General features: G+C 38.0%; 1 protein-coding gene across 1 annotated transcript in view; it reads left to right on the top strand.

Annotated features, from left to right (window-relative positions):
• Nucleotides 1-26,057, top strand: part of STK3 (serine/threonine kinase 3) — a 141,047-nt gene that overhangs the window by 21,551 nt on the left and 93,439 nt on the right. Inside the window, exons 5-6 of the mRNA XM_040548595.1 lie at nt 6,200-6,364; nt 6,789-6,956. Of these exons, the coding sequence (XP_040404529.1) occupies nt 6,200-6,364; nt 6,789-6,956 (333 nt within the window). The remainder of the gene's footprint in view (nt 1-6,199; nt 6,365-6,788; nt 6,957-26,057) is intronic.

Genomic DNA, 26,057 nt, shown 5'->3' with positions numbered 1-26,057 from the left:
ACGTCATAGCTGTCCTTCAGCAAGCTGAAACTTGGTAGTGGAGAACAAGGCCTACTGAGTCCAGCTTCCGTGTTCTAATCAGTTTTTGATCTTGCTGTCTGCTAATTACAGCCAGCTGATGTTGAGCATGTGACCATGGGAGATGCGTGAGATTTCCTGAAATAGCTTTCCATACTAGCCATTAGATGTTGATTAGATAACTTTGTTGCTACTGGGTTCTACTGTTTTTCAAACTACAGGTAGAACTGGAATTCTACGTGCTGCAGGTTTCCTAGTGCTGTCTTGAGCTATCCAGGTTCAAAAATGCTAATTTAAGAAAATGGGATCTGTTGCATGTTATATTCAAGACACATTACAGAGGTCGTGCTACTGGGATTACATAGTCAAAAACTTGAATCTGAAAAGCTTGCTGTCACCTGTGCAGCGCTATTTCTGTGGATAGGCAGTATGTCTATTGCACAATTCCCATGTGATTTTATGTGCAGAATGACTTAGGTCTAGTAGGATGCATAATACTTGCTGCTTCCCTTCCTTTATCATATGATCCTGTGCCCAAGTTTTACATCTGTAAAATTGGTAATTCTCCTTTAGTAGTGAGTTCTTTTTTCCCTTCAATACCATAATATTGAGCTGTCCTCTTAGCTATAATATAGGAGGAAAAAAGGGGTTATATACCTTAGTTTGAGCAATTACTTAGTTTTCGACCACACCATGTCAGCATAAGTAATTTAAATGTCACGATGTGGTATCTCACTCAAGACATAGGCTGTGAATTTGTTTGAAGAGTACTGTCCTCACATAGAGTGTGCAGAACTGCTTATAAAAGAACTCTCAGAGGCAATTGCTCTGAAAGTGAAACTCAGATAGTTATTGGCTTTGGGAAACTGTAATGTCGTTAAAGTTCGTAACAGTCAGAGTAGGAACCAGAATTTAATATTGGCTTCAGTCTAGAGCTGCAACCATAACTTTTTTTTCTCTGAAGCTTTTTGCCTTACTTGAAGAGTAATTTATGAACTATTGCAGGCAGAAAAGGTGTCTCAATTTTCCCATGCTTATTTGCTTGTGTCCCCCATCTCAGCATCTTTGTTAGTCCAGCCTTATTTTCACATAAATGAAGAAGAGTGGTATGTGATATGAGGAGATTGGTGATGTCCGAGCTTCATAGCTTCTTCTGGGGAAGGAATGATTATCCCATGGGCCCTTTATTTGCCGTGAAAAGGGACCAACCCAGTGTGCTTGATCTAATCAGTCTGTTCAGATGCAGTGATGTGATACTTCCTGGAAGCATCAGGCTTAATGTGCATGTATTACTTAGTGTAAAAAGAGCAGCTGGGAAAGGACATAGGCAGTTAAAGCAATTGAGCTTTCTAAGGGGCCCTCAGGAAGAAGAGTGACTGACTGTGAGCAGAGAACCTGGTTAGATGAGTTGTCTCAACAGCTGCATGGATTAGGTAGTGTGTGATAGGCTGTATAAAGGCACCTGTCAGTCTCCCATGTGTGACATCCATAGCCAGTTAAACAGAAATATGTAGATTAGCTGGCCTCCGAATAGATGTGAAACACCTGAGTCTTCTGTGATCTGATTTGTCCCAAATTTCCACTTTAATGATTGCCTTTGTTATTTGATGCTTTTATGTAGGCTATGGAGTTATTTGCCTTTTTCTTTCTTGTACTTTTAAATGTGTAACTTGTGTGTGGTTTTGATGATGATGGATTTGAAGCTGCTTCATGGGTGACTCATGTTTAGAGGGTAGCACCAGCTATCAGAGGGACACAGCGTACAGAACCAGAGCTAGCCAAAGATACCAAGGAGATAAATGAGGATCTGGACACAACTGGAAATCAGAAGTGAAGCAGAAAGATGACAACTGTGAAATTGCACTAAGGTGCAATGTACAGAGCGTGCTATGCTCTGAAGGAGAATGGTGCTGTATGCTTAAAGCCTCAGAATCAAATCAACTGTTTTAACAGGAAACATAAATCCCATATGGCTCAATCTAGCAATAGTACAGCATGAGAACCATACATCTGGACCAGGATAGTAACCCTGACTGTAATGTATTCCTAGTATTAAAATATTAAATAGCTTTGTTAGTTTTAATTGTATTGGGTGCTAGTTATTAATGGCACAAGTTCTATCTCTTCAAACTACTGCTGGAACTAGGGAGTTCTGGGTGTTAGTAGATAAGTTGTTTGTTGCGACAAGGACTATTATGGGCGGACTGCAAGTCGAAAGTCATTCAGGAGGATAATACAGGCACTGTGCAACCAACGTGGTATAGCAGGCTGCAGTACACTCTCTTGTCGCTTGCTGGTTTCTTGATCCTTAGCTTCTTTGTCAACCTCTTGATACTCAACCTTTTGATACAGGTGTTGTGATAACCTCTCCTTTTGAGAGCTGGATTTTGCCATGCGGCTGTAAAAGCACCTCTCCATCTAGAGGTGACCCCGAGATCTCCATGTGGTTTACCCACTAGTATTTCAAGAACTGCAAGCAGGGCTTCACTTCCTTAGAACGCTTAGTATTGAAGAGAGACTGTCCCTTCAGAGACTTTTAATCAGTTCCTCATAATACTTCTTTCTAGAGGAAAGCAGGCAGCGAGTTACGTAATCTCACTGTATGTTTGTCAGTGCTCTGTTTTTTGTTGGTGGTGGTGTTTTTTTAATATGCGTATTCATGATTGCATGGGAGTCATCAGAGACTAAGGACGCTGTTTCTGAACTGGGGTAGATTTGGCAAAGCTCCAGCAGAAAGTGTTACATTCAGCATATCATAAACTCTTTAACTGAATTTGTTAATAGCTAGAACTTGGATCGCATGTAGTGTGAGTCTTCAGATAATGTTTTATTGTACTTAACCAGAAAACTACTGGCTCGTGCACTCTGGGCTGCCTCTTTCTCCAGATATCCTTCTGACCATAGTTCAGTTTACTGTACACTTGACTTTGGAGTCCCATCTTGCTTGATTGCAGAGCAGGTAGGCAGTTTCCCTCCCTCAGGGACAGAGCAATGTCAGGAAGGCTGCCGTGCTTGAGCTGTGCACAACAGGGTTTTTAGTTCTCATGGCATACGTCGTTTGAAGCAGCGCAGCAGCCAGCATGAAGAAGCAGCACAAATAAAGGCTTTGAACGGCATGCCACTGAATAGAATCACTGTGCAAGATCTCGGAGAGAAATGGCAGGCAAGGAATGCATAATGCGCTGTGGAGGCGGTCACCGATGACTGTGGAGCATGGAGTTAGTCCCACCATCAAGTTCATGCTCTGCTTGCATAGGGAAAGGCTCATATAAGTCCCTGAAAATCTCTGGGTGTAGTAGCATGTACTTATTTGGAAGGAGCAGCTCCTACCTCTGCTACATCCCTGTTAACTGACTGTGCTGTTAATTGAATTGTGGGACTGATTTGTTGGAAAAATAATTTGGCAGGCAGGTTTATTTTTAACTAGGGTCAGTTACAGTCATTTAGTGGAAGGGCTGACAGTAGGAATTACTGCTGTAGGCTTCAGCGAAAGGAGGGACTGGAGCTTGGCACTGCAGCTTAAGTGAGTGCATGTGTAACTGTGCCCTTGGGCTCCACGCCCAGGTTTTATGAGACTGGAGTGAAGCACGAATAGGGAAGTGGTTCTATTTGTTAAATAATTAAAGCTAGTTATGAGTAACTCAGGTGCGGATCATCTTGCTGACTAATCATTTTTTCATTTCTGTTGAGTCATCCTGCTGGCTTGCAGAGGGATTGTAAGCGGTTTTGGTTCTTGGTTTTGTTTTTGGAAGGGAGATGCAGATGTGTACCAGCACTTTCAAAACTGAAAGTGGAAGGAATTGCTATTGCTTAACTTAATTTCTGGATAGGATTGTGAAAATAGAGGGAAATTACAACCTGGTGTTGCAGCAAAATTAGAATATTCATCTTTGGTTCGGCAGCTTCTTGCATTTCCAAGCATGTCTCAAGTTCATTTGATTAGTTCTTGTATTAAAGCACTGACAAGCTGTAAATGAACGGCATTTCAGTTGACTGAACAGTTTCTTAGTATTTCGTTAAAGTTGTTTCACATGGGATGAATCGTGTGTATGTGGGTGTGTTTTCTTTTATTCTAAAATGTTGATCAAAATCTGAGAAGTGTACTTCAGGGGTCTGATACCTGCGAAAGATTCACTCTTACTGTTTCTCTGGTAGCGCTTTCGCAGGAGGTTGTGTGTTCCAGTTGTGCTGATCTAAAGCAATGAAGATAAACAATTGTGAAGTTCACACTGCTTCTTTATTTATAGTAGATGTTTAATCAAGGATTTTTTTTTTGTTTTAACACTGTCTAGTCTGCTTGAAAAAAATGAAATCAAGCAGAAAATGTTCCTAGTGTTTGCTTTGTGATGCTGTCATGGAGTTCAATAAATATTCCTGCTGACAATTTTTTTGTGTGTTTTACTCTTCAGTTTTTCATTTTCATTTTTCAACTTGTATTCAGTCTTACTGTGTCCTTTCTTGCTACTGTGACTAACTTGAGAATACATTTTCATTCATCCTGACTGAAAAATAAAGAACAAATGTGACAATGTGAAAGAGTGCCAATTTAACTATGCTAGCTGTACTGCTGACTTCAGCAGCACTAAAACCCCAAAGAACTTCAGTTCTCATACCTGAATCCTCAGAAGTAGTTGAAGGACATGCTGTTACTTAAGAATGCAAAGAAACCTGTTAAAAATTCAGCATGGCTGTAGATTATAGTGTTATAAACTGGTAAATGTTATGTAAGGGAATCATTTTTTTTGGAGATCAACAGTTATGTCTGTGAATACTTCTAAAGTCATGGGCTGACATGTTATACTATCATTGTATAGTGGTACTTGTGCTTACTGAAATGTGGATCATTGAATAAAATATATTCAGGGCCAGCTCTAGCTATACGAAGATTCCTATTAGTTCAGGTATGCAATTTTCCAGTGCAATAGTAATACAATATATCACAGCGTAGCTTTTGGGGATTATCTACACACTAAGAACTAACAGGAAACCTTTGCGTAGACAGCAAAATAATTAACATCCTTGGAAGATATTTTAAATATACAGTATTTGTGGCTGAAATGGGAGACCCATTATATTTTCCTGTGAGGATGTCATCTAACAGTTGTTGAATAATGCAGGTGCTCTAAAAAGAACCCAGAAGTTCAGGGAGCATTCATTCTCTGCATCAGTCGGCACCAAGAAAGAAAAATGGTGGAAGAAAAAGCGCATAGCATCTGGTTGGCATCCATTCTCAGTCATTTCTGTAACTGTCTATGGATCAAAGGAACAGGTGATAATAGTTACTGGCACCTTCTAGCATAAAAGTACCCTGACATCTTAGTTGCCTTTTTTGGGCTGAGTAGGACTTTGGGAAGGTTATAGGGGCACATCTGTGTAGTTCTGTAGCTTTGTCAGTTTGGAGCGCAGGCAGAGTGAGAAATGTTTATCTTCAAAAATGAGCATTTACTTTTATTCCATATAAAATGAAAGGACCAGTCTTAAAAAGAACATAAGAACATCTCCTAAAAATATAGGCTTCAGTAGAATCCTGCAAACTAGTTAATCAGACAAACCTCCTAACAATTACTACCTGTATTTCTGCATGCTGCGTTATCTCACTACAGGTAGTAAGTAACAAGCTCTCTGCGATGACTGTTTTATACTTTGTGAAGAATGAATATATATATATATATTTATTTATTTGGCTATTTTCTGTATACCTCTATCCCTTGCTTTTTTCTTTTTTTGTTTGTTCTTGGTGGAGAAGCTCTTGGTTCATCCTCTCTAATTTGTAGATTGCTAGCAATAAGAAACTAATAAGTGATGCAGAGTTCGGAATTGCTGATGAACAAAAGCAGATCCTTTTAAAAAGGATGGCAACATCTAAAGAGTAATAATTTTTAACAGGCAAGAGAATATTGCATATTCTGCCATCTGATCTGCATCAGTCATCCCCTTTGCTAATTTTGCAGCTTGCTTGCTCAAATCGGATTCTAGCCATGTAAGAGTATGGCTATATGGATCAAGTTACTAGATAAAGAGTTTTGAATTGTAAATGCTATTGGACATATTCCTTTCCATAAAATACCTCACGTACATCATGTGATAAAAGTTATGAAATGATCATATTTTAAATATCCTAAATGTATAGAAACAGTCTATGTGTATACCTGAAAATGAAAATGGTTTTGTTTTCTTGCAGCTAACAGAAGACGAAATTGCAACTATTCTGAAATCTACTCTTAAAGGACTTGAATATTTGCACTTTATGAGAAAAATACATAGAGATATCAAGGCTGGAAACATCCTTCTTAACACTGAAGGGCATGCAAAATTAGCTGACTTTGGTGTAGCTGGCCAGTTAACAGTAAGTACACGTGGAAAGATGATTTAAAAATGCTTTAGTGCTCCTAACCATATTTTATACTTTTGTCTTTTTCTCTGCATTGAATTTTATGTCTGAAGAGAAATTAGTGGTGCTAACAGTCTTTATCATGATGAGTGTTTTGTGTATTACAAGGCTATTTATTTTCTTTTATTTTTCATTTTTTATTTTTTATTTTTTTACTATTATAACCCATTGTGCTTCAAATGATTGCTGATCATGCTTTAAAGTTTTGTCACCTGTTTGGCTTCTAAAGGCTGGTGGCCTGAATCTGTTTGGTATTAATTGATGTCATTACCATTTGACCTTTGATTGGCTAATTTAACTTTTAAGTATAGAATTAATATCAAAGGAATTTGTGAAAATAAACATCACTGTTTTAATTGCATAAATAATATAATTACAGGATACAATGGCAAAACGTAATACTGTTATAGGAACTCCGTTTTGGATGGCTCCAGAAGTAATACAGGAGATTGGCTATAACTGTGTGGCAGACATCTGGTCCCTTGGTATCACTTCAATAGAAATGGCTGAAGGAAAGCCTCCATATGCTGATATTCATCCAATGAGGGTAAGTGTATGCCCTAGCATTTACTTCCAGTTATATTTTTTTTAAAGTGCTAATACCGGAATCATAAAACAGTGCATTCATGGACAAAATTTAGGACTAGGGATTTCTGCTTGCTGTGATGCTTCCTATTTGCTGCAGTTTGTTTTTTAACATGTGTTCGTAAGGTGTCAGTGTTATCTCCACTAGAGAGAGAACTAAAACAGTAAGTGCTTAATTGACTTAAGGCAACATACAGAGCCTGTTTCAGACTATATCTGCTCTTTGTAGAGTTCCATAACCAAGAGGCCATCCTCCTTTGTAAGTGAGTTTTGACTTAAAGGTTGTCTAGAAGGGTATTTAGGATTGTTCTGTGTGAGCACTGCTGATGTTAGTAACCTCTGGCAGCTTTTATTTTCTTTACCAGCTCTTACAGTCTGTTGCTGAACCAATGTATTTCTTGCGAAATAAAAATGTAAATAGAATTAGTCACTCTATGAGAAGTAGCATTTATAAAGGAATTACTCTGAGAAGTTCATGGGGAAAAATGCTTGTCTAGGGATAACGGCTGCCACTGCTAGTCATGCTTTTGTTTTCTTTTTTGAAATGAGCACTAGAATAACTACGCTGAGCATCAATAGATAATCATTTCTTGGTTTGTTTACACGTAAAACCCATTTGGTACTAAAAAGGCACTTTATGTTAAAAGCAGATTATTTTTCATCTTTGTGCTTTGCTGTAAAAATCATATACACATTAGATTATCTTATTCAGTTTTCTTTTGCTCATGTGTCATATATCAGGATCACAATATAAGTATGCTAGCAGTCTTCAGAGAGAAGGTGCTGTTCATATGTGATTACTGTAAGGTAATACATTTGTAAGTTCAAGTGTATTTAGTGCTGTTGGGTTCTTGGTTTTTGTTTGTTTGTGCTTTTTGGACCTGAGATGTTTCCTGAATTTTTTTCAGTGTGCAGTTCAGCTAAAGCTAGTGAGTGGTTTGTTTCCAACTGCAAAACTTAGTATTTTTCTTGCACCGCTTTTTTTTTTCTGGGTAGCTAACTATTTTAAAATTAGTGTCCAAACTGAAAATACTCAGATGAAAGCTGAGAAGAACAAGATAAGTATCTCTGTAGCTTGTTTTCAGTTTCAATGGGAATTTAATTTTGATGAACTGACATGTTGGGGAAAAAATATTTGAAGAATTATTCATTATGAATCAGTTGCATTTTATCATGGTTGCTTTTTTGCTTGTACTTTCAATGAAGTTGTCCTTATTACAGCTGAGTTCATTTGACATAATTGTGTGTAGTTGCACTAGCTGTTGAAAGGTGAGGACTGCATTATCAGTGAGGATTTTATAAGCATGACAATAGCTGCTTATAAATCAAAGGTCACTGTTTGAGTTTGAAGGCTTGTGAATCTGTTTAATTCTTGTAATCAAATGAATGCTATCAAAGGCCAAAGTAATTTAACACAACAATTCTGGATTACATAGAACATGTTTTCTTGTTAATAAATTACGTTATGGTTTTTAAGGGCTTGTATGCAGTTAGTAGTCTTTTATGTATTCGATACCTAGAGTTTTTCTTAATTTTTATTAGTGAGTTGTTACAGTGGTTAACAAGAAATACACAGATTTAAGTTGCAATAGTTTTCCCAGTGTCATATGATACAGCTTCACAGGACGTTTGGACATATGTAGATGCTTTCCTACTTTGTTTTAGTTATGACACAGAATTGATATAGGCAAGCATGAAAGCTTGGGCAAATTTTCATTGCTTTTTCTAGATGTTGTTGGAGTTCTGTGGTATTTATGTAAGGCACAATTTTGTTACTTGGGAATGCATGTTGAAATTACCATGTGCGCTATTTTGCTGTAGGCTGGTTGGCACTGCCACAAAGGTAATGCATTGCCAGTAGGCCATTTCCTTGTCAACTGCATTTACAGCTTAATAGAAATATTACATGACTTCTTTAAACAAGTGTTTTGGCAGAGAGGAAATAGCAGATTCCACGCAAACAAGCATAGCTTCCTCTGCTTAACCACACTCTGGCTACTCTGAAGGGTTGTGCTGGTTTCAGCTGGGAAAGAATGAGAAGCAGGGGGTGCAAAATGGAATTTGGTGTGGGGGGAAAAAAATCAGTTCCTCTCTGTTCAAGTATTCTTGGCTTAGTATACTTGACTGCGTAAGTGTCATCAGTGATATTTTCACTTGTTTCTGGGGCAAATCAGAGTTCAAAATAACCTGTTGTTGTTGTACTTGGTTTGAGGCTCAAAGGTCAAGACCATTTGCAAGCCTGGTAGTCTAATGCTTTGTTCATGTAAGAATTACAGAATGCCTCGCATATTTCATGTCAGAGTTCTTTTTTGTGCTTTTGGTGGTGCTGTAATAATGGTATGCTTTGTTAATAAGGGAAACGTCTATGTTTTCTCTGAATTTTCCTCAAAGAAGTGTTTTCAGATAGTGGGGGAAAAAAGTGTTTTTCAGATAGGGGAAAAAATTCAGACATTGTCAAGGTTGCCCTAAACTATGGTGATACAGTCGCTAGAAATAGCAGTGAATCTGCTGTTGAGTCAAAAAAAAAAAAAAATCACTGAAACCTAGATAATTTAACAGGGCTAGAAGTCTGATTGCAGTAGTCAGTGCAACAACCAGGGTTAATGTGGGTAACAGTGTATGTGTCTGCCTTTGATTCCCCTGCTGGGATGAGCATTCTGAGTTCTGAATTTGTTATAGTGGAGCTAATTAAAGGGGGCTTCTGTGTGGGTCTACAGCAAGCCTGAAGTTCCTGTTCTGGACCTGCACTGAGAGGCTTTAACAGCTGTGCTCCTGTGTTTCCTATGGACTGCAGCATGTGTGCTGACTGTTTGAATTCAATTCAGACAGTGGTAGGAGAAATACTTGATCAGAACAATTAACCGCTTTGTGTAGTCTCTCCTCTTCCTGCAATATCTGTCTTTAATGTCTGTTTGTTTCTAAAGGCCTCTCTTCTCTTTTTTGGTGAAAAGACAGAGGTTGGCCCTATTTTTCCATAGTAGTTCTGATTATGCTTTTTGGTGGAAGGTGGTAGAGTGCTTTCAATATATCTACTGTGTTTGCTAATCAAGCTGTAATATCAAATTCGTTGTGTAAATGAGTTGTCTTTGGTGGAAGATCGTTTAAGCTGCAGGGTTTTTATTTGATCACAATCTACCTACTGCTGACACTTGTCTTTGTTGAGAAGTAGACTAACTTTGCCATGAAGCTCATCTTGCACCTCAAGAATGGCAGCTTTTGAGGCCCTTTCTCTAGGACCACCCTCACCTTATGTATTTTCAGTATATTAATGCAATGGTCACTTACTGCCATGAGGCTGTGATTTTCATGATCAATTTAAGCCCATTAAAGCGTGGGCTGGATTAGGAATCCTAGCCAGGAGCTACTGCTGACCTTTCTGGTAAGCAAACACTGGCGTTTTTGTGGCCTCACAAGGAGCTGGGCAGAAGAATCAATCTTCTGGGAAGCTAACCTGAGAGGAACCTGCTGGAGCTGAGCAAGAGGAGCTGCAGGAGCATGTAGATGGACGGGGGAAGTGGTTGAGTGGAGTTACTACTTCTGGCCACAGCTATGTGCTGAGCCTTGTAGGCCGACTGTAAAACTGCAGCCTGTATTTCATAAAACTTGCTCTTCTTTGCAAGGTCAACACTTACTGACAGGATGGAGCGTTTCAGATAAATGCTGGTAGCTCAAAAAAAAAAATAAAATTCTTTCATGCTTATCAGGCAGCTGCAATAATTCATGTTGCTGCAGTATGGAAGAAGCTGGTGGTAGATGCGTTTTTCAACACTTCACAGTATTGGCCTTTGTTTCTTTCTGGTGAGGTTTGTTGGAAATGGACCATGTGGGCATCACATGTTCTACAGTGACTTGGAGGAAGCCAATTTGAACTGCTTCCATTTGCTTTAAGTCCAATCATGATATTTATTTTTCCATGGCACTTACCCAGATTATCCATGCCTCCTGCTTAGCCTGTGTCATTTCCATCCTGGACTAATCTGTTTGTAATAACCTTTTATGCCTGATGTATCTTATAACAATCTACCATTTGCCAGTTATTTATTCTCAGCATATTGCATTAAAAGTGGAGACTGAAGTGAGAATTATTGCTGTGTAAAGCTGCAAGAACCAAGGAAGGTGTCCTGTTGAGCATCACTGTCTGATTTCGACCGGTTTTCAATCATTGAGTAAATGGTTTCCTCTATGTTTTTTATGCCAGAAGTTGAGGATGGAGGGGAGGAGAAAACAAACAAACATCTTCTGGCATTGTCAAGTGATTTTTCTATATAATCAGTTCAAATAGGAGGAATGCTTACTTTTTTTTCCCCCTTCTCCAACAGATGAAGTTGTCTCATCAGTTTCTATTGTTTTATTTGAGAGGTCACATTAGCATTGCTGCTCTCAATTTAAAGCAGCGTTATAAAGGTATATTATACTATTTTCTTATTTTAGTGCTTCTGCTTATCTTTAGAAAAGAGTTTGAGGTAACTTCCAAAAGTCGTTCCCTTTTAAAAAACTCTCTCTGAGGCACTTGTTAATTTGTAACTTGAGATCTTGACTGCTGTTTCTAGATAGAGCAAGTTAATATTTAAAGAGATTTAAATATGGATTGTTGATTGTATATTACTGTTTATTACTTTACTACCTGTTCAAAATCTTGTGGAAGAAGGCAGTGAGTTGTGGTAAGACTCACTGAGTGGGATTCCTCAGGGAGGTCATAATTCTTCAGAATTTCTGTTGTGGATTCTGTGTTATGATAAGTTATTTAACTGTAGGCAAACAATGTGCTTTAAAGCGACTAGAAGCACTAGGATTATTTTAAAATAGTTAAATCATAAGCCTTGGAAAAAAGGACGTGAGACCCTAACACATCCAGTTCTGTCAATGATAGGGTTATACTAATGCGTGTAGTTAAAGGAACAAAAAAAAAAAAAAAACAAAACCCTGGCTTCCCTTTTCTAACTGGATCTTCCATTGTGTCTTGTCAGTTTCTTAAAATTTGGTTCCTCAAGATAGGATTTTAGTGTGTGCTGTCCAACACAATGCCAGTTTAATTCTAAATTCTTAAATACTAAATGGTGATGCTCTGTATAATTAAATATGCTAGTACATTAGATATGCTAATATGTGGTGACCTAATTCTGTGACGTGATATGGTTGAAGCAGAAAACTAGAATTTGAGAAGCCTGTATCTTGCTGCAGGCTTCCCAAAGAGCTGTTGGGAGACCTTTAGGTGTCTCAGCTTTACGTGGAGTTTTTTTTTGCTTTAAACTGACCTTAAATGCAGATGCTGGCTTCAGAGGGGCTTTCTTCCTGCCATTTCTGTTGCAATGAGCATTTAGGCAGCCACATGATGAACTGGTTCAGAAAATGACCAAATAACAAGTATTCGTTTTCCTTGATACATGGTGCTAGGACGAGGTTGGAGGACCAAATTGTGTGTCTGGAGCTGGTAGGAGAATCATCCCTTTTGGGGGATCAACCAAGTTTCTGCTGAGGTTGACTTGAAGCAGTTGCAAAACTGGAGTCTGAGCTATACATCTGTAAATATGCTCTGATTAAAATGTAAGAGTTATTTAGGGAAATTCCTGTGTGTATATATAAAGTACAGAATCATCTAGGTTGGAAGAGACCTCCAAGATCACTTAGTCCAACCTCTGACCGAACACTAACAAGTCCTCCACTAAACCATATCACTAAGCTCTAAATCTAAACGCCTTTTAAAGACCTCCAGGGATGGTGACTGAACTACTTCCCTGGGCAGCCTATTCCAATGCCTAACAACCCTTTCAGTAAAGAAGTTCTTCCTAATATCCAACCGAAGGGAGCTACAGCTGTCATTGCAGTGCTGCCATGTTATTTTTGCTACTCTTGCTTTCATTCACCTTTTGCCTATGGGAATGGTCTGAGAAGAAGGAAAGAGATGGATTGCTCTTCTTTCTCCTGATAGAATGGGAAGTAGCTACAGGCCATAGAGCTTCTCTTACTGCTTTGTAGCCCATCTTACCTGTCCTTTCAGACTTTTCTAGTGGGGCATATCAATGAAGTGAGACAGGTTTCTAGGCTTCTTAAGGGTAGATGTGCCCTCTGCAAAGCTTCCCTCCTTCCACACCTCATCCGCTCTTGAAGCGGTACCACAGCAACCGTATTTAAAGATGAACTTCATGAGGTAAACTTCAGCCACATGCATGCCACTAGAAGGCCAGTGTTGTTTCATGAGCTATTTGCCCCTGTGGGGCAGAATAGGGACCCAGTTTCAAATAGGTGTCGTAACTTTGTTCAAGAACAAAATGAGCACAGCTGGTACTGTCTAACAGAAAATCATGTTCTTTATATCATTTTTTTCCACCAATGTCAAAGGAGTTGTTTCCCACATAATCGCCATGAGAAATGCAATTCTATATAGTAACAGGATATGTAGCAATTTTCTTTTTAGACAGTAGTAGTGTTTTGTGGTTCAAACCAGTTGTACCTACACTAATACCATCACTGAGCAAGGATTTGTATCTTGATTTCTTTTTTGTTCACAGCTTTCTTCTTTCAAAGTTGAATTCCAAGGAAGTATGACTTTATTTTTTTAATATTTAATCCCTGTGGGATGCAGGGAGGAAGCAAATTTTAAAGGGATTTCATTTGCTTACTTGCTTGTTACCAGCCCTGCCATAGTCTGAATGTAGAGGAGGAGACTACTGGGAGTGTTCTGATGAGTGAGGAGGTCAACCCAGACAGTACGCCTCTGGTGTAGGCCAGTTTCTTGTGATAAAGAAATATAATTTCTTCCCACTTTCCGGCATGTCTAGCATGGAACTTTAATGAAGGTTCCTATATACCAAGCATTGCTTGCTGTTGGTAAACTATACACTGGGAAAATAAACATATGTGAATTGTGCTCGCACATTGAAAACAAAATATATGAGTAAGGCCTGTGATATTTTACTTACCTTCTGAAGTTGAAATTGCTTGACTTTACCAGGTTCAGTTCCATGCCTTGCATCTGCTAGACAGTGATAACATGGCAGCAGCCAGTTCCCAAGACTTGACACCTTGCTGTGCAAAGGCGTAGCATGTTTAGCATCAGCCCATTTCATGCAGAAAAGGGAGTTTTTTGTAATACTGTTATGAAAGCAAGATAGGAGAACTGTCACTTGTCCTCTGGCAACACTTAAATGAGAGATTTTTCTCCCTAATGCTCTAAGGAACTTTTTGAAGAGGTTTTGCCACGTTGCTTTATGCAGAGCCAGTATTCCCTTCTTCCCACAGAAAAGATAGCAGATAGCTGTGGCTTACGGGACTTGGCGAGTGCAAACCATGTAAAGGAGTGCATACATATAGTAGTCCAGTTTCGTAGTTTCCATAGGGGATCACAAAGAGGCACAGAACTGGTGTGATGATCTAGTTTCTTTCAGCTCAGATACTACCTCATCAGCACAGGGCTCTTCATACAGAGCAAAAATGACACCAAGCAGGATGTAAGGTAGGGAGAAAAACAAAAGATGGGGATAATGGCAAACATGGTTGGGTTGAGTTCAGCTTCAGAAATGCAGAAGATACTATTCAGGTAAGGCAGGGGAAGCTGTGTAAAATCTGGAAGAGTTGACTAATGGGAGAAAATCCACGCGTTATAAATGTTCACATTCATCAGTATTTGTATGACTAGCCAGCACAGAATACTAGGATAACAACATTGCTACATGTATTATGAAAACAATAGATTAAGGTGTGTATGATCAATTAAATCAAAGGGTGCCAAAGCTCCGTTCCTGCTTTTGGAATGTCTGCAGTCTGATGTATATAATTCTTCTCTGCTCTAGGCATTGCTTCTCTCTTCTACTCTTTTATTTGTTTTCTCGCATCCCTCTACTTTGTTCTTCCCTTAAGAGAAGAAATGTCTTGAAATGTTACGCAGTGAAACTGTTGTGATACAATTGAAGCACAATTAAAACGAAAACGGCGTGTGGTTATAGAATCCTGCATAAATGCTTCACTGTGTTTGGAGAACGCACTTTCAAATCAATAGAATTATTTGGGGCAGGATAAATAAGTTTATCGCTGTTAAAAGTATATATTCTTTAATTTTTTTATGATCCCAGGTTTGTTGGTTGCATCGGTGCACAAAAAGGAAATGTTAATCTGTCATGTGTAATAAAGTAGCAGAAATGGAGAATATTTGGAATTTGGACTGGAACTGGAGTTTAATTTGAATTAAATGGAAAACATTTATTTCATGCTTCTAAATGAGGATTTAATCAAAATTAAATTGGTTCATCTTTTTAGACTTACCCCTGAATAGGAAATTTGAAACATATTTGAGTTGATGGTTGGTTTTCTCTGACTTTGATTAATCACTTTCAAAGTAAGCGGAGGATCAGTACAGTAATTTCATAATTACACACAAGTGAGTTAACTTGAAACCTTAACTAAAATAACTGTAAGGGAAGTTTGATGTTGGTTAGTTTCATGTAATGCTGTGTATCTTTTGTGTATGACTCAAATTCTTAGAAGTGCTAATCTGAATAAAGGACCATACCATGACACTACCCACTTATTTGCAAGGTATGTCAATAGGGGAATGTTTGACCTGGTAATATTGTTTTTCAAAGACACTGAAACACTAAATGGGGGCTGAATGAAGCCATGAAATAAGTGGAAGGATTCTTGATGAGTTTGGTGAGCACTGCATCCAGTGCACATCTGTAAGCATTGGTAAAAGTTGTTTGATGGACCTGTTCTTGTGGTTAAAGCTAGGAATATATTCAGCAAACCAACCTAGCACAGCGTGGGTTAATGTTATTCTCTACTACTGAGCTGGCCTCTTTCTCCCTGGAGGAATGTTGGAAATAAACAAACAAACACAAACAAAACCCTCCACCAAAAAACTCATTCAGAAGTTTTAAATCACTGTAAATCTGCTCATTTGTGATGTTAGGAAAACTGTAAACATAGATCAAAGTGCAAAGCAAAACTATTCTGCAACTTGATGATCTCAAGAAAATTTTATTTGAAATAGACAACCAGTAGTAAATCATCAAGATGCATTGAAACTAGAATCACAAGTTGTATGTTACAAGACTTGTTTATTAATAAATATTACAGCATTCTTGGTTGAATAAGCCTTTCCATCATTCGTACACATAATTGTATGCTGAGTTTGTTCAGTTTATTTTTACCTTGCACAATGGACTTGGAAAAATATTCAGCAAGGTGTTTATGCACAGATTTATGAGAACTCCTTTTACTAAAAATTCTACAATACCCTGCAGGATATTGTAAAATACAGCATGAATTTCAAAACTTTAAGTGAATAGCTATATATATGCACATATATACACACACACACACAAATGTATACACGTCCTTACATATACATATATGATGTATACGCATGCATCAGTTTTTTCTATTTCTAGCATCTTTCAAGTTCCATGATAAACCCAAAATATAAAAGGTGAATTTTTTTATTCAGAGGTCTGTCAGCTAGCTTTATAGAAGAGGGAATTCGTGCATTGCTTTTAATTGAAATAGGTCCACTTGGATTTTTGCACCTGACTAGTGTCTTTTTAAGCCAACAAAGAACTCATTAAATCTTAAAACTTCATTGGAAGCTTGAATCAATGCTTCTTCATTCAAGTGAATCTGTTCATTTTTTTCTTAAACTTTAATGATTTTTCTCTGTATAGTTGGTAGACATAGTCCTCTTCAAGGAGACTTGACTAGTGTATAGCCCAAGTCTTAATAAGTTATTACACTTTTTAAAAGCAGAAGTGTATTTACTTGGGTTTTGGTTAGAGGGATATTTGATTTTGAATCATGTGGCAGAAAACCGCAATCAGATTAGGAGGAGAATATTAGGCTTCTATTGCTACTCACCGTAAGATTTCTTTTTTTTGTGTGTGCTTTAAATTTATACTGTTTACTTAGTTTAAAAAAAAAAAATCTAAAAATTGCTGCAATTGAAGGGAAGGTAAAATTTGGAATTGATAGAGCTTATTAAGACTGTATGTACCCAGTTTCTGTCTTGGTATTATATTGCCTTAAAATGTACACTCAGTCACTTTTAAAGAGGATGATGCATAATAAATGTAAGAAATTTATTTAAAAGGAAAGGTTGCCAATCAGACTAAATTTGTTTCAGTTAAAACTTGATGGTCTAAAGACAACTTATAATCCTTTTCTTGTTATAAAGTATTGTCAAATTTGTAGTAGTATCAGTTAAAAAGTTTATGGAAACTTTGTTTTAAGGTGGTTTAAAATAGAACTAAATCTTTAATTTGTATTTGATGGCACCTGTTTTCATTTTGTTTCCCCGGCAACACCAGTGGTATCAAAAATTGCCCATAGACCACCCTGGTTTTAGAGAAGAATTAAACCAGCCTGTCTTTTTCATTTCAGCCTTTTATTTTACTGACTAAATATTTAAACAGAGCTCTAACACGCAGTCAGCGGTCTGTGAACTGACTCTGATGACTGGGGGATGCAACTTGCGATTTTTTTGTATTACAATTTTCTGTATCAATTTCAGTTTTTATAGGTTATTTTAAAAATGCCATAAGAAAATGTATAGGAAATACTTTCAATAATATCCCATGGCAGAAAGCAGCATTGTCTACCTGCAAAAGTAGAACAAAAGTTTGCATTTGTTAGCTAGCATGATCTGTTTTCAAAACTATATGGATCCAAGTTCTTATTCCAGATGTGAGTTCTCCATTATTGACGTTCCCCTGGGAAGGAAAGAAAGCCAACACAAACGTTACCTCCAGATTTCTGCTTTCTTCTGTGCCTCTTTACTGTGTCTGAGAATTCACATTGATTGTGAAGATTGTTTGAGGTGTTTGGAATGCCATACATATCTCAATGTGTTATGGGTTTTATGCACTGGTCCATGTTTTAGAAAAGTAAAACTGGATTAACTCTTGGAAGTGTTGCTTATTGCGTGCCTACCTGAAGAACTCTGCTAACAAAAGCTTCCTGTGCCAAGCATGTTCCTGCGCTCCGTGCTGTCCTGGTGTGTTCTCATGGAGCAAATCAGAACTATCAAGACAACTTCTGATTTAGTGCGAATTATGGAACACGTGAGAGTCTAGGAAGTGTCAGGTGTGTGGTGTTTTTCATTCTTCCCCAGAAATTTAGAATAGTTTACAAAGTGATCTGATCTAAGAAAAGAATATTTTGGTGGGGATGAACTCTGAAGGTGTTCTAGGGAACATGTGTTGGCCCTTGCAGTACCTCCCAGTACCTGGGGAGTGCCAGAACCATGGATGTAGAGTTGGCAATAAAGGTGGAAGCCCAGTATTCTCTCTGCTGCTACCTTTTTTTCTGTGCGTGCTATGAGTAGTTGCGTGATTGGAGCCTCATATGGTAGCAAGCCCAAGATTTATAGGGAAACTAACATGCATGTGTTGAAATACCCTTCCTGTTAAAACAGATGACTCCTTAAGGAATGTCGTAATGATGAACCCTGGCCTGGGGACAGAGGGCATTGGACAGGTATGTGCAGACACAAGTGAGCTTTGCCTGTATTGTCCTTTCACTTTTGGAGAAAAGTTTGAGCAACAGAGTGAGCACTTTGAATGCTTTAATTTTACGTCAGGTGAAGGTGGAATGTTAACTCTCTCTTACTTTTGTTTATTTTTGATATTCAGAGAAACACAATTGTGTAAACTTTCCTTTCGATATGCAGAAAGAGTAAATGCTTATTTTTTCGGGTGAAAATGAGCGTGTGCAATTTTCTAATTTAAGAAAAAAAAGAAGAAAGCTTTATTGAATACAGTGCAGCTCAACACTGAGAGGTAATTGAATTCTGTAGAAAAATCAATGCAAAGTTTCGTAAGACTTGGTCCTTCTTTTGTGTGAATTGTTAAGTATCCTTCGACTTCAGTTTGAACAAATGGTGAGACTGGATCAACTGGATGTGATGCCAGGTTTTTGGTGGGAAAATACGTTGAGTACAAAGTAGCTAGAAGGTTCTTGCTAGCCTGGAAATCCTACAGTAAGCTGATGAGGCTAGAGAAAGGTCTTAGTGCTGTATCCCTGGATGAACAGTAGGGCAGGCTAAAAGCCAAAGGGCGTGACTGCTTGGATGGGTGATGGAACGTGGACGGGTGCTGAGCTATCGGTGCCCTCAGGGAGCAGTATGTGCCCCTGCTCCAGCTATGTGGTGGCAGGTTGCACTACTGTGCAACTGTATCCCAAGTGGTATACCTGGCCTCTGAGTTCATTCACTTGTTCACCTCCCTCCATGTTAAAAACATACCTGCCATCTTGGGCTGTAGTTGATTTTAGTACTGGATTCCCTCATGCTGCCAGGACTAGCTTGTTGACTTTATGCCAGCTGAGGGTAGGTGAACCTTTAGTTCAGCGTAATGTTAGCTGGTTCAAAGTTAAACCTGTGAAATTTCTGTTTTTAAGTAACTTGCCTGGAGGGGGGAGAGTATTCTGTTGCAGTAGTTTTGATCTGGCAGTAGGATTCTGAAGACTGCTTTGGTGTTATCTGAAACGAGCCCTGCTAAAAATCACTTGGATCAACATGCCTGTAATGTGGCTAAACTGTGCAAGTGCAACTAATATTGACAAGCATGTCTGTGCTGAATGTGTTTTATCTGGAGTGTGTGACAACAGTGATGATCGTGGTAGAACTGGCAGGATGGGGAGAGCTGGCCAATGGACCTGGACAGACTTCCCTGACGAATGCAGAAGATCGATACTGCCACGACGTGTCCCCATCTGTTCTAGCTATACCGAAATAGCACAGTCACACCCTCAGCTGCGACCTTTGTCATCCAGGATTCTTTGGATAACTTGAACAAAATGAAAGCATGGCTTTAACTGAAGACAATTTTTCAGAGTTTGAACTGTATAGAGAAAAGTTTTAAATACTTTCAAATCTTATCAAAAGAAACCCCATAACTTTCTCAATGCTGAGAAAATAATCACACTCTAAACACCTTTGCTACCTTTTTCTTCTGACTTGAAGTGCGAAATGTAATTAACTTGGCTAGCTGTTATGGAAAGGAACAGCTCTAAGATGTGTCAGGATTTTTGCACCTGCTGTTTTATAATGTCTTGTGCTTGTCGTAGCTGACAAACTTGTCTGTTATCATCACTGCACTGATGTAAATTTCTGATTTTAACAGCAAACTTTTTTGAGATGGTGGCAGTTCCCTTACAAAATGAGTTCCTTTTGTTTAATGAAGTCGGAGAAGGGCAGGACTTGGAAGCATAAGAGAAGTCGCCTCCCTTTTCAGGGGTAAGAAGCTGTTACATCAGCAAAACTGTATCACTTCAGGTGTGCTGACACAGCTGCTTTTGAAGAGTATAGAAATTGTTTAATTGAGGTGATACTGGCTGAAAAATAAAACTATCTGGAGGAAGAAATTTACTCTGGCATACGTGGACATAAAGGTCTGCAGGTGGAGGTTTGTGGAGCAACTGCTCCCACAAAGGCAGCCTGGCTTTCTGTCTTGAAATATTTCTAGTTTTACAGGTTATTTTAAAATATTGCCAGAGATGCACAAACAACTCTGTATATTGAGTATGTTCGGTGTACCTAAGCTCTCACTAGTAATGACTCACAAAGGAATGGAAAGGTTACTTGTTTGTATTTACGGTATTCCAAGAATTAGGTAGAAAAAATTAAAAAGTTTGGAAAGAAGTGCTCTGATTTCTCTTTTGGGTGGCATTGATCATTTTGGCCAAAAGCCTTTGGTGTTCTTTGTTCCATCAAAGAAGGTAGGAGGAGATTAAACACAGACTACAAGAATGCAGTCAATCTCACCCTTTATTTCTGAATCAGGCATAATGTTTAAACGACTTAACATCTTTCACAGTTCACAAAAGCTGTTCTCTCACCAGGCCTGCTTTTGCACATTTGCACATTTGATTTATGCAAGAGGGGGTCAAAGCAGACTGTTGCCCTCTGTTGTTAGGTTTGTCCTGTATTGTCTGCGATCCTAAAACATGCTGCAGTTACAAGTGTCCTATTTGCAACCAAACCATGCCTGCTTCTGATTGATGTGCTTCTTGAAAGTGTGTTGTTTTGTTGGTGTATTGGGATCTTTGCTTCTACATCAGTGGCTGACAGTGGCTTCTACGTCAGTGGCTGACTTAAAGAAGCCTATTTGACCCCCTATTAGGCTTGCTTTGTATTCAGCAAATATAGTTTCATACGAATCAATTTCCTTGTATTTGATAAAAGTAAGCAAGTATTTGGTGCCCCTGGGGATACACTTAACATTAGGTTACATACAGACACACAGGAAAGAAAGTTTTCATGAAACTTGTCCTTTGTTTTTGTTTCCTTTTCTTTATGACCTTGTCCTTTGTAAATATTAAGCTTTTAATATATCTCCAGAGCAGTGGTAAAGTTATGCTTCCAAGTAATGGTGTTTGAACTGTGGTGTTAACTTCAGACTGATTATTGTTATTTGTCGTCATTATTTTTAAAAGAATTGTTAGGACTTTGTTTCTGATGTTACATCTTTGACAATTCTTACATAGATAGGTTTTGTTATAACACATTTTGGCTTTTTGGGGCTACTTTCACTCATTGGCTTTTTTTTTTTGTAGACTAGTTCTTGAGCTTTGGTATTTTCTTTTTATTATGGATTAAGTCAGTCGGGTATAATGTTCATTTTCACAAGCCGTTAATGACCGTGTTTATACTTCATATACTTCAGGTGCTACTGTATGTACTGGGTGCATTTGTTTTCCACCACTGCTGCTTGATAGTCCAGGTAGCATGTTACCTTGCTCACTTACCTGTATGCACACAGTAAAAACATGGTTGGCTCACTTTTCTCACTTTTCTTTCAAATCTTAAGGGAACTTGTTTTCTCTGAAGTTAACATTTGCTGTTAATGGAAGAAAAACATTTACAGGGAATGCCGTAATTAGGTTTGTAACAGATAACTTATAACAATTATCAGAAGAGTCGTGGTGACTATAGACTGGTAACTCTGGCAATTGCATAGTAACCTTTTTCTTTTTTTCTTTCCCTTTTATAACATTACTTTGATCAAAAGGTGCGTGCTACAAAAATAAGTGACTTGACACTCCAGAATTCTGGTGGCTGACAGAAGTCTCTATCTTCTTTCATTTCCTTTGACAATTATGTTTTTATAAATAGCCTTGCAGAGCAACTTTAGAGGTGCTAAGACAAAACTAATTTTGTAGCAGTTAGTCTTTTTGAATATTTAACTCCAGACTAATTGGCTAATAAATAGATTTCACTTGCAAAGAAACAGGGTATTAACTTGTACTGAGTGTTACCTGTGCATAAGCAGATAATGCTGTGGACTTTTTTTCAAGTGTCCGTCAGAGATAACTCCAGCATAAGTTGTATTAAAGCAATTTTGTCATGAAATGACAGTGGTGCATCGCAGTGTTAAATACACATATATTTTTCTTGTGGTTTTCATTATATCTTTCTATGTTATCTGTGAGTAGGAGGACTCTGTGTATTTGCGAATGCTTCTCAGAATCAAAATATTTAGTTGCGTTTCCCTTCTACACCCTAGAATTGCTTCTACCAAAGAAGAATAACAAATGGTTCTGTTTTTTGCTCTCCCAATTCTGAAATATTTTACGTCTTATTGCTGTTAGGTCTTCTGGACTTGGACATCTAGCTAGCTGGTAGGATTATTCTGGACCATTTAAAAGTATTACCAGAATATTACAGGAATTTGTTTTTTATTTTTGTGATCTTACTATTCTATCCTCCTCCTTTCCCATGCCTAATATTAAATTACAGGAGTGTTTTTGTATTTAATTATGTACTTGTTTCTGTGCTTATTTGTAAAGATACAGGGAATTTTCTGTTAAGTTTGTAAGAATTCTGCTAGGCTTTTGACATTAAAATATTGGCTTTTGGTTGCTGTTCAGAACTCAGAATTTCTTCAGAAATAAAGATCATCATCTGCGAGAGAAATTTGTTCTACTAAGTAATATGTTATGTTTCTTATGCCTTTGCATTTCAGTTGGTGATGGTTTAAATTATGACACCCAGTCCTTGGCCTTAGGGCTTGTGATTCTGTAACTTTTTTCAGATGCATCAACTAAGCATTGCCTAATCTGTTATGAAAGTGAAAGAAAAGTTGTTCAATAATTCTGACTAAGCTGTGCTGCTAACATCTGTTTCCAATAAAATATTGGTAATATGATAAGAATTTGAAAGAATTGTGTGATTACTGGGTTCAAATAACCATTCAAATGATAGTCAACCAAAGATGGTTTTTCCTTCCTTTAGAGAGTCATTTATATGTATGAGGTGTTATTAAGTCCAAATGGCAGAGAAATGTAATGCTGAGTGGCATGTGAAGGCAATGCGTGTTGCTTTGAGATGCTGTTCTTCATGGAAACTGACAGGTTTCTAAGATAAGTTTGTTTGTAATTGCTTCCTAAATTCATCATTAAGTGTGTTTATAATTTAATTAAGGGAATTGGTTGAATACTCATTGTGAAAATGAAGGTGACTTGCTGTTAAGAAAATTCAAAAATGTATGCTTGACTTTTGACTTTTAATCTGTATTTTTAATCCATAGAACAGTGATTCTCAAAAGAGGATTTTGTCTTTTGATGGGCATGGTGAGTTCTTCAAAACAGCCTGTTCAGAAACAGAGTAATGGCTGAACTGAAACTTGGCTGGTCCTGCACCATAATTTAAGGCCAGACTTTGATACTTGGTCTGTGTTGTTAGTCAGGCAAGGTCTGCACAGAACTTCTGGCTGTTTTGCTGACGTCCACGCATTCACCTCCTTTCTTTTCCCTGGTCCTTTGGATACGTGAAGGGAGACTCTTTGGCAGGCAATAGAGAAAAGGTGAAGTCAGAGGATGGGACAATCGCAAAGTGTCTTTCCTGTAGGTTTGCAGCTCTGTTTCATTGTTTTCATAGACATTGATAAAGAAACTATGTGTGCATGTCTGTATTTGAATGTCATTCATTTTTTGAATGACTCTTGGACCACAGAAAAATTCTTGGTCTTCATACATATATGAAGCTTGTATATTACAGGGAGAACACATTCTACACCTGCCTCTAATTATATATATATTTTTTCCATGAAATACTCATACATTGTGTTTGGATTCTCATATTCACTGAAGATCCTGCCCTGGTGATCTCTTTCACTGCAGGAACCTCTACTTCCAAATTTTTCAGTTGTGTATGTTTCAGCTGTATTTCGTTGTTACCTCATGCCAACTTCCTAAGGAAAAAAACAAAGCAGTTGCTATAAGGTCAGGGTGTGCATGTGAGTATATCAGGTGATGTAACTCTTACACTGTAAGAACTAACCCTTTCTTAACTGCTGTACCTTGTGTGTACGTTCTTCTGAGTATCTTCAACTCAGATTCAGACAGCCTCGATAGACAAATGTGTGTAAGTCTTATTTGGAGGCAGGACAATGAATTTCAAAAACTAGCTCTAGGAGATACCTGGATAGTCACGGGCCTCAGGATTTTCAGAGAAAGATGAGCATTGTGTACTTCATCATTTCTTTCCCATGGTTACAAGCTACTTCCAAACAAGGGGAATCCTGTCTCCATTCAGTGAAGGAGAAGAAAACACATAAATTTCATAAAAATTCATTGTGTAGATACATCTGTATATACACACTACATATAAACATACATTACATATGTGTATATGTTTATTTTATGTACATGTATTACATGCATACATATATATTAGTTTTTTGGTTACATATGTTACGGTAACTATATCAGATGCCACATAATGGGCATTTTCAGATGGACAAGAATTGCAGTTTTTATATTTTTTCAAATCTGTGTTTACTAATGCTTATTTGTTCAGTAATATGCATGCTGTCTTGTTACTGACCAAGAGTGTGAACTGTCTGTATAGCTCTTACCAAATGTTTTTGCCTAACACCTACGGTTAACTTAAATCTCCATCTAAACTGAGGCTCTGTCAGTTTTATTATTAAGGATGGAGTGTCTCAGGAATGTTAAACTAGTATGTAGAAGATACTCATTGTTTACATGGTCTTTCTAGTTATGCATTCCCAACATTAATCGGATGCCAAATATTTCCTTTGGAGCAGAATTCACCAGAGTTCCTGGTAAATCATTAAGTATTTATCTGGCTACACAAATTTACATGAAAACTTTTTAACTTCTGTCTTCCAGTAGTTGAATATTGTTGTATCAAAAATATAATTACAGGCATTGAACCTTTGTATGGATTTAGTCCTGGTCAGCTACATAGTTTGCATGTATGTAAAATCAATATTTTAGTTTAATCCATGCTTGAGTTTCAACTCATGCTACTGAATTATTTGCCTTGCTTTTCTCTTTACGCAGTTAATGTTTTAAACAAGTGCTTTTGTCAGTCTAACACAGTAAGGCATTTCAGCCTAGCAATCTGTAACAGGCATGCTCTTTCTAGCTTCCTGCATGTAGGGGAAGGATGTAGAAATCTCGTATCTCCCTTTCCTTTTGTATGTTGGTTGAGTTAGGATTGTCTTCAGAATTTGCTCCTGCTTGAAATAAAGGCCTGCATGGGTGAAATTTTCATTGCTTTCTTTGATTCAAGGTAATGCTCTTTATTCTTCCTGGATAGCTTGTTTAATCATCCTTACAGCATTCCTAGCTGAGTTTTTGTGTTCCTGTTTACTGAGGAAGGCTTATTTCGTTCTTTAGTGGCCGCATCCATTTGTGGACAAAGATGATGATTCACCAAAACATTTGGCTTGCTGGGGCCTTGGTTGTGCAGTATGTTGGGCAATGCCACCAGGAAGGCATGTTGGGGTATGCTATGCTGTTTTTGAGTCATTGTTTTAGAACATTGCCCTACATAGCTCTTTGTAAGGAGACAAGAGAAACTGCAAGAGGAATAATCAAGATACTGATCACCCTCTGTGCTTTCTGGTCTTGCTGTCTGTTCTAGAGAAACTCTTGCTTTATTACTTGTGCTTGGTGCTTTCAGGCTGACTGCCATGTTTTCAGGTAGAGCACCCAGACTTTCTCTCCCCAAAGTTTGAGCCAGTAGTCTTTGGCAGCTTTCCAGCTCTTGCTATCTTCTGATCCTGTTGCTCTCCTTACTCTGACTTGAAATGGGTTTGTAAAATTG

The sequence above is a fragment of the Cygnus olor genome, chromosome 2 (assembly GCF_009769625.2).
Source record: "Cygnus olor isolate bCygOlo1 chromosome 2, bCygOlo1.pri.v2, whole genome shotgun sequence".
NCBI classification, from domain to species: domain Eukaryota; kingdom Metazoa; phylum Chordata; class Aves; order Anseriformes; family Anatidae; genus Cygnus; species Cygnus olor.
The sequence above is the reverse complement of the archived record's forward strand: the minus strand, read 5'-3'. Positions and strand labels throughout refer to the sequence as shown.